At 53.3% G+C, this 9,457-nt stretch overlaps 1 protein-coding gene across 1 annotated transcript; it reads right to left on the bottom strand.

The window, feature by feature from the left end:
- Positions 1-6,688: 6,688 nt before the first annotated feature.
- On the bottom strand, positions 6,689-9,135 carry LOC311443939 (brain-specific homeobox/POU domain protein 3). Its single transcript, XM_084534628.1, has 2 exons — positions 8,946-9,135; positions 6,689-8,492 (listed from the first exon to the last, which is right to left on the bottom strand). Exons 1-2 carry the CDS (start codon positions 9,063-9,065, stop codon positions 7,587-7,589), a joined length of 1,026 nt encoding a protein of 341 aa, XP_084390754.1. The 5' UTR covers positions 9,066-9,135; the 3' UTR covers positions 6,689-7,586.
- Between the last annotated feature and the right edge of the window lie 322 nt (positions 9,136-9,457).

The following is a 9,457-nucleotide window of genomic DNA, read 5'->3' as shown; positions in this document are numbered from 1 at the left end:
AAATGTTCCCCCCCAGCAGAGGAACCCCCCAGGTGTGAGTGTTCCCCTCTCCAGGAAGGCTGGGTGGTCTGGGGGGGATTTTCCCCCCTTGGTTCAGCAGGCACAGACCACGCCAGGAGCCTCGCTCGGCCTGGGCCATGTTGCCCCCACGTCCCATGGGTTGGCTAAGCCTCAGAGCATGGGGTGAGCCTGTTCCTGTTCCCGTGGGGCTCCCCAAGGGTCTGCGACTGACAAGATCCCCCAGACAGTGGGATCGGGTCCTGCTGCCATGGTGGGGAGCTCAGGGCTCCCCATCAGGTCCATGGGCAGGTGGGAGGCATCAAGACCCCCTCCTGGCCCTGCTGAAGGACCTGTTCCAGGAGGCATCACCAGGGCAGATGGCACTGATTTGCCCTCTGACAACATCCATCGGACAATTTCTCAGCAGAGCCTTGCACAGAGGGGGCCATGTTACGCTGGGAAGAGCTGAGAGATGAGGGAGTAGAGGGCAGGCAGGAGCATAAGTTGGATGGCATCAACATAGGTAGATGATTTTCCAAAAATTTTCTCAATTCAGTTGTTAACCTAACAGGCCTTTGTGCAGACAAGCTCCAGTGGAGGTCTTCTTATGCTGCCATATCCTGAATTTTCTGAATATTTCTGGAGATTCCAGGCACTCGGCATGGCCAGTAGATGATCACCCTGAATGCCAAGGAGCACAGCTGAGCACCAGCAGCATTGCAAAGAAGCCCATTTCAGATGTCCTCTGGAGGCTCTTGTAAATTCTACAGCAGCCCAGCAAGCATTTGGAGCTTGGGAACAGCCAGAAAAATAAAATAAAATAAAATAAAATAAAATAAAATAAAATAAAATAAAATAAAATAAAATAAAATAAAATAAAATAAAATAAAATAATAAAATAAAATAAAATAAAATAAAATAAAATAAAATAAAATAAAATAAAATAAAATAAAATAAAATAAAATAAAATAAAATAAAATAAAAAGGGTGAGGAATTGGTTCATCTCTCACAGATTGATTTCTGTCCCAGAAGATGGATGGGCAGCACCACCTCCCCAGGCACTTCAGTGGCTTTGAAATGCCATGCAGGTCTAGGGCAAGGCCTGCTGTGGGTTTCCAGATGGGTCACAGGCACCCCGAACACCTGCCAAATGGGACTTCTGAGGGCTGAAACGACTCATCCTGGCCTTGAGTTGAAATGCTGGGAGACCAAGTTCGACACAGGTAGGCTGAAGGTGCATTGCACACCTGCAGCTCTCTGAATGACACCGTTATGCAAGAAAAATACATCTGTAACCATCAAAACCCTGCACGGCACTTCGGTGTTGTCTGCTGGTAGGGGATGCAGGTGCAGACAACACAGGCTCTTCTGAGAACATCTCAGCAGTATCAATCTTTAATTTCCAGAGCACCTCCTTTTCCATGTGTTTTACGGCCACTAAAACCTCCCCGTGTCTACAGGATCCCCAACCCTGTGTATGGAAGTGTGGCTGTCACGGAGGGGCAGCACAGAGGGAGGGCTTCAGAAGTCAGAGGAAACATTTTCAGAAGCCTGGGATGCAAAGGGCTGAATCTGATAAAGGATTTAGTCAGTGCCACACATCTAGGAAACAGGGGGCTATGTGGACCCTGCATGCAGCCTGCCCACACAGGATGCAGACTGAGGTAGCTGAGGAACGCGGCCATCCAAGACTGAGGATCCTGGATGCTGATCTCCTGCAGGACCCCACAGTACGTAGTGCAAACATTGGTAAGCAGCAGAAAAAAATCTGCATTGAATTTTCATCCCAGTGTTGGGAACCTGTTCAAACATAGTCTGGAATGCAGGTGATGGATACTCCCCCACTGGACCATAGAGTCACCAGGCATTTCCTTGAGTTGGATGCTCTGTTTTGTAGAAAAGATTAAGGTGATTTTGCTTCTCTGCTTAGCCAGAGAGGCTGGGATGTGCTTTACTGGAGCTGGCAATGAATGAGGCAGAGGTTCTGCTGACTGGCCTGGGACAGGGGTTGCTGCGTACATCACTGAAAACAAACTCCCTCTGATTCACATGTAGCACTTGGGTAGTCACAGAATAGTTAAGAGAGATTTTGTACAAACACGTGCTTTTTTTTTCCTTGTCTGAAACTAAAACCTTCCTTGCCTGGTATAAATAAAACATCATTCTTAGTTGACATTTTCATATTTCTCAGAGAGCGCTCATTTTCCTTGAGCTGCTGGAAAGGTTGGTGATGCTGCAGATGAAATATAGATTTCATCTCTGATCTCTCTATCTCCAGGACCCCAATGTTTATGAAGTCCTCTGCGAGTTCCCCTCCTCTCTGATCCACCCAGGGATCCGAAGCCAAATCCCACAGCCCTTCCTTAGGGCTTATGGCTAAAACCAAGGGCAGATGAGCAGAGCCTAGCCCTGGGACTGGTCCTGCTGGGCTCCACTAGGACTGCTGGTAAGCACAAGGCTATTCTTGTAGGTGAGATCAAGACCTCAGTGTCTGCACAGGTAAAACATCATATTAAATTTCTGTGAGTGTTCATTTAATATCTTAAAAAAGAAAGCCTGTAATATTATCGTCCATACAGCATGGAACTGTATTCCCATGTTTTTGCCTGTGTTCTGGCTCTGGTCTTACTACAGGTAAATGTTAAACCTGCTTGTGGCTGCAGGGAGATTGAGCACCCACAAGGTCCCGACTCTTGCTTTTAGTACCAAGGGAAGGAAATTCAGTATTTCATCCCTGTAAATGCAAGCCAGGAGATGTCTCCAGGGTGAGTGTCACACAGCTTCTCCTTGTTGCTTCCTGTAGCTCCCACCCTCTTCTGGCCAGACTTGGTGGAAAGTGGCCCAGGTTCTGCAGTGAAGAGGTGCTCAGGTGGCCAAAATACAAGGCTCGTGAGTATTCCCCCAGCCTTTAAGCATTAGGCTGCAGTAACATGGACCAGCACATCCACTGAGCCCCTGCACCTCTACCATGTCCTGATCTGATCCAGCAGTGTAGGAAAACCTTCCCTCACTCGTCATAGATCATACAATGTGGGCCTGATCCTGCACGCCCTGCTCAACCAAAATCCTCAGGAACTTCCCCAAGCCAAGGGCAGGGGTTGGTAGCAGAGGGCAAAGAGCACAGATGGGAAACGTGTGCCCTGAACGAGGACTTGCTCCTTGTGAAGAGCGACTGATGGGCTGGGGCAGGGGGTTGCCTCTCATACCCACCCCGTTTCCCCAAATCTTTCCAAAGGCAGCTGATTTTTAGTCTTATTCCTGGGCTCCCGCTCAAGCCAGGCTGTCCTCCTCCCTGCTCGGGCACCTATGAAGCCTGTAATTACTGCTTTACTCCTTTTTCCCCTGTAGTGGAACAGAGCCTACTTCAAGCGCTGGCCTCTTTAAAAATACATCTGCTCTGCTCTGCACTAAAACACATAGAATAATAGAAGAGAGTCCGTCAGCAGGGGCATCCTTTACCTGTATGGCTTTCAAAGGCAGGAATCTTTTAAAGCACATGGAGCATTTTCTCTCCTCCAGACCCAAAGCTGAGTGCAAAGCTGTGATGTGCAGGCAATATTTGAACGAGGGGGTTGCTGGTGTTGGTGGCCACCTTCCTGATCCTCCACGTCCTTTAAAGCTCTGTGTGGGGGCTGAAGCTGCACGGCCCAACCACATAGCTTAGGGCTGGGGAGATGGGACTCGCTGATGGCCCCGGGACAGCCCTGCTATCAGCAACCTTCTTTGTCTTATTTCTCTTCCTAGAGGGAGAGTCAGCCCCTTGGCTGTGTGATTTGGTGCAGCCGTGCTCCCAAATTGTTCTGTTCTAGGACATAAAGGATGGACAGTGCTTCCCTCCAGATTTCTTCAAATGCACCTGCATTTGTCTGGAGCTAGCAGACTCAGTTCAGCAGGGCATATATAACTTTGTGTAGTTATCTGTATACTCAAGGGACTTAAGTGCCTAAATTCCTTTTGTTTTTTATGGCAGAAACAACACAACCATGAGCGTGGCATGGAGCTCAGCACCATGGAAGTAAGCACTGTATGGCAGGAGAAACCCTTGCTGCCAGGCTCACTGAGCAGAACTCCAGGAGCCCATGTCTGGGAGCTTCAGCAGCCCAGAACCCGTGGGCATCTTTCCTCAGGAAGCCTTTGCAGCAGCACAGATAGGACTCCTCTCTGCTAAGCTGCCATGTCCCCATTTGTAGATGTCTCTTTCTGAGCTGGTCATCCATCATCTTTATAGTCTTTAAAGTGAGTAAGATGCCAATGGAGTACCATTCAGCTGCCCTGCTTGAGGGGTTAGAAAGTGATGACCTGCACTGTGGATTCCTTGGCTCCTCTCCGCGGGCCATAACTGGAGCCTAGAGCTCTACACCCCCCCGGCACACCCTTCCTTCAAAGACCCCGTCGGTATCAGTGCTCAAATCCTGTCCCTGGTAGTGGCTGAGCCAGCTCTGCCTGATGCTTTTGCGTTCCTGGGATGAGCCAAATCCCAGCCAGAGAGGTGGTCCCACCTAGCCCACCCCATCCCATCCCTACCCGTCTATCAGACTGTTGGTAAGTGAGGAACCAAGTCCTGCAGCGTGGCCTTGGGCCAGCATCAGCGGTGGGTGAGTAGGTACCCTTGGAGATGGACTGGCTGCCAAAGCCGCAGTTTTGATAAGCTGCCTCATACATCAAACCTCAATTGAAAAAGGGAAAAAAAAAAAAAGGGTGAGAGCTGGGTGTCCAGCCCAATCAATAGTCCTTTCATTTAATGCTATTTTGGCTTTAGGGTCATGGTTCAGGGGCTTCCTTTGCACTCCAGGAACAGGGAGTGTGCCTGTGCCATGACACCTGCGTGTGTGTGCGTTTCCTCTCCTTCCTGCAAAGCTCTGCCTCCTTTCCTCACCCTGGCCTTCCCCCTGAACTCCCCCAAGCACACAGAGCCTGGATTTGAAGGGCTTTGGGGTCCGCTCAGATTTCCAGCCTGGACCTGAGCGCTCGGGGTGGGACCTGGACGCGCTACCCCAAAAAGACATCCGCGAACCCCTGCCACCATGGGGCTGGGCTCCTCCTCACCGGGCGCACGTTTTCCTGAGCACCCTCTGCCTTTGCGACTGGGAAATACCCGCTCACCTCCTGATGCTCGTGGGTGATAAATATTGCATCGCTAGCAAACTTTGAAGAGCGAGGGCAGAGCGGCACCCACCAGCCAGCGGCTCCGTGCAGCGACCCTGGCCCCGCAGCAGGGCTGGGGGTCCCAGTTTTGGGGAGGGGGTGCCGGGGGGGTGGGAGGGTCGTGGAGAGGCAGGAGCAGCAGCAGCAGACCGCAGCGTGTTGTGGCTGCGAGGGAGCGAGGGGGGGATGCGAGCAGGGCCCTGCTAATGCTGCGCGGAGCCGATTCTCCAAGGCCCCCCCGGGCAGCACTCAGCATCCAGCCTTCATTAAAATTTCATCGCCAGCACTTGGCCAAGGTCTATTTATGAAAATGCGCTTTTCGCTTCATAGGAAAAAAAAAAAAAAAAAAAAAAAAAAAAAACGGGAACGGAGCGAAAAGAACAAAGGCGGGGATGGGGTTTGCGAAGCCTCCGCGGGCCGGGGGGGCTCCAAACCCGGACGGTGCCCGCGATGCCCCGGCCGGGCAGGGCTCAGTTTGCTCCGCCGAGCATCTCCTCACCCGGCATCTCTTTCGGATGCTTCACCGTTTTCCCATCTTTTTTTTTTCTTTTCTTTTCTTTTTCTTTAAAATTTGCAGATTCTGATCCGCTCTGTCTTGATTGTGTCCCCCCTTTCCTCCCCCGTCCCCTTGCCTCGGTTGCCGGGGGGTGCCGAGCATCGCTCCCCGTTCCGCGCTCGGTGCGTTTGGTTTCTTTTCCCCCGAAAAAAAAAAAAAAAAAAGAAAAGAAAAAGAAAAAAGAAAAAGTTATAAAACAAAAGCAACAAAAGCACGGAACCTCGTACGAGGGGGATGCCCCCCCCGCGTGTCCGTGTCCCCTCGACCCGGGGACAGCCCGTGGGACACGCGGCCCCCGGATCCCCCCAGCCGGGCGCTTTGAAGGCGGCTTCGGGAGAGGTTTTGGACGCGAGCGCCCAAAGTTTCTCGGCAGCCTCAAGTCGCATCACGGCCAACGAATCCGCCCCGTGGGCACCGGCCCCGACCCCAAAGTCACGCGTGGCGCTTCCACCCGTGGAAGTTTGCGCTGCTCCCCAGCAGAGAAGGGACGAAAAGCTCCCCCGGGCTCTAAAACCCCGCTTTTCCCCTTTTAGCCCGCGTTTCGTTGCTTTTCGCCTAATTTCTTTCCTCCTCCCCAGCTCTGGAGGAGGAAAGACCGAGTCCCCCGGGGGTGCCGCGGCCGGACCCGGCCCCTCCCGGCGGCCGCAGTAACTCCAGGAGGCAGGAGCGGGGGGGGTGAGGTAAAACGTGCATGGTTTATTGGAAATGCTGCAGCGTACACAGACACCAAATTTCATTCAGCACACACACAGCGAAGCGAAATCTCGTTTAACTAATAATAATCATTAGTTTAAAAAAAAAAAAAAATAACAACGAATCGGAGGCAAATTTCTCCATTAAATAGGCAAAGCAAAAAAAAAAAAAAAAAAAAAAAAAAGGAGAAAAAAAAGTATTCTTGCCTTAGAAAGTGCAGAGTTCGGTACAGGCGGAGGCGCGGGGCAGGGACGCCGCGCACCCCCGCTGCCCCGGGCCGGTCCCGCCGCTCCTGTGAGCCCCAATGGTTTGATTGTCGAAGCGTAGGATATTTTACAGTGAAATCATACGGCTATCGAACAGTTTGAGCGAAACCAAAGCAAAATAAATCTCCCTCCCTTTATTTTTTCCCCCCACCGAACAAACCGTGACTTCCAGGGACGTGCCAATTTTTTTTTTTTCCTTTCTATTTTTTTATTCTTTTTTTTTTCTATTTTTTTTTTTTATATATATATTTTTTGATTTAGCCGATGAGGTAGAAACAGAAACGTTATTGCAAAAATGCGAAGGGGCAGGGGACAGCGAACAAAACCATGCAAGTGCGTGTGTGTGCGTGTGTGCGCGCGGGGACCCTGGCAGCGAGCGTGGGGGCACGGGCCGGCGCCTCCGTATTTACAGCCGTCGGGGCAGCTTCAGCTCCTTTTCTTTCCTTTTTATTTTATTTTTTTTTTCCATTTATTATTATTTTTCTTTTAGTTTTTAAAAAGAAGAGGACCGGCCGCTGAGGAAGGAGCGGTGCCCCAGCCGCTGCTTGCCCATCCGAGCCGGGAAGGGGCTGCAACAAAGCCCCGCCGGGCTCTCGCTGCCGCTGCCCTGGCTCCGAGCACCCCCAAAACTCCCCCCCAGGCCTTCTGTTTCGTCTTCTCCTTTTTCTCCATTTTTGTCTAGAAAAAGCAGTCTATACCAGTCATAACAGCGGGGCCAGTTTGCCTGGGGGGTGAGGAGCAGGCACCAAACTGTTCGCATCGCTTTGGGCGGGTTTCCCTTTTTAGGTTTACTTTTCCTTTTTTTTTTTTTCTTCAATTTTTTTTTTTTTAAACAACAACAAAAAAAAATCATCCCAAACCCTGCCCACTTCAGAGGGGCTGGAGGGGACCAGGCACTCCCCCCACTGCCTTCCCAGCCCCTTCTTCAGTAAGTGGCAGAAAATTTCATCCTTTTCTGCTTCTGTCTCTGATTGCAAAACCAGACCCGCACCACGTTCTTCTTCAAGTCTAACTTCTCGGCGATGGCAGCGATTTTCTCCGAGGACGGCCGCGGCTGCACGGCGAAGTAAGCCTCCAGCGACCGCTTCTCGGGGGCGGCGATGGAGGTGCGCTTTCGTTTCTTGTCCCCCCCCGTGTAGATCTCCGGTTTGGTCATTTTCTCCCTCTGAGCCCTCTCGGCCTCCTCCAGCCACGCTTCTAGGATGGGTTTGAGGGCCACCATGTTGTTGTGGGACAAGGTGAGGGACTCGAACCTGCAGATCGTGCTTTGGCTAAGGCAGCCCACCCCCGGGATCTTCAGGTTGGCCAACGCGGAGCCCACGTCCGCCTGGGTCACCCCCAGCTTGATCCTCCGCTGCTTGAAGCGCTCGGCGAAGGACTCCAGCTCCCGCGGGTCCGTCTCCGTCTCGGGGCCGGAGATGACAGCGTGGGAAGCGAGGCCGTGAGGGTGGGACATGTTCATAGGTTGGGAGTGGTGGGCCATGTGGTTGATGGCCGACATGTGGGAGTGAGGGTGCGAAGGTGTGGAGCCCACGTCCGGCCCCGGCACCCCTCCGAGCGGGAGGGTAGAGTTGAGGTGGTCCAGGAGCTCGCCCTCCAGGCCCTGGGAGGGCTGGTGGTGGTGGTGGTGGGGATGGTGCGTGGTCAGCACGGACGGGTGGTGCAGGTGCACGGAGGACGAGGTAGGAGTGCAGGACACGCTGCTCATGGTGTGGTAGGTGGCATCCGGCTTGAACGGGTGGGTTTTCTGCGACACTATATCCACAGCGGCCAGAGCCTCGGCACCCCGCAGCAAGGTCTCGTCGAAGCCCGCAAAGATGTTGCCCTGGATCTGGATGTGGGTTGGGGGAAGAAAAAGGGAGCAGAAAACAAACCAGAAGAGCAGGACAGGATTAAAACACAAGCAGTGTTATGGAGACCCCGCTCTGCCCCAAAGCGGCGCATGGGCCAGGTGAGCGGAACGGAGCCTGGCCCAAGCCTCAAAAGAGGAGCACGGGAGGGGGATGCTGGACCCCAGGCACCCCTCCTGTGTCCCCAGCAGCAGGACAGAGCAAAGGGGGACAGAGCCAGGAGGTCCCGAGGAGTCATCACGCTACCAGAGTTGGGCTGCGGGACGGAGCCACTGGGTCCGAGACCCCCCCATTGTGCTGCGTGGGACCCCCAAACCCAAAGGACCCCCAACCCATCGAGTCGAGAGGGCACAGCGAGACTCGTCTCCCCCTCAACCACAACCGGGGAAGGGTCGCGGAGCCCCCACCCCACCCCACACCGGCCGAGGGCTTACCTGGGGGGCGGGCAGGCAGGCTCTGCGGATAGCCTCGGAGCTGGTGTGCAGGTGGGGGTACTTGGGCTCGTGCAGGATGGGGTGCATGCTGAACGCCTGCTTGCTGTTCATGGACATCATGGTGGGAGAGGAGAGGGGCAAGGATGAGGGGGGGGCGCTCCGGGCAGCCCGGCTCCGGGGGCGCGGTATTGTCTCTGCCTCCACCGCCCGGCATCGGCGGCATTATAGCCCGGCCCCCCCGCCCCCCCGGGCGCTCATTGGGCGCCTTTCGGCAGACACCTCCCACCGCCCGCCCCCGGCCACTCAGCTCACCCCCCCCGGCCGGGCCCCCCCAAACCCGGCCCCCCCTTTCCCGACCCCCCTCTCCCCGCCCCAAGGCAAAAAAAAAAAAAAAAAAAAAAAAAGGCACCTGGGGATAAAACTCGGCGAGCAGAAGGAGGAAAAGTTTTGCCAACTTTTCTTTTTTTCTTTCTTTTTTTTTTTTTTTTTTTTTTCCCTTTTCTTTCTTTCTT

This window comes from Aythya ferina, assembly GCF_964211825.1.
Source record: "Aythya ferina genome assembly, chromosome: 13".
NCBI lineage: Eukaryota > Metazoa > Chordata > Aves > Anseriformes > Anatidae > Aythya > Aythya ferina.
This window is presented reverse-complemented; position numbering and strand designations above follow the sequence as displayed.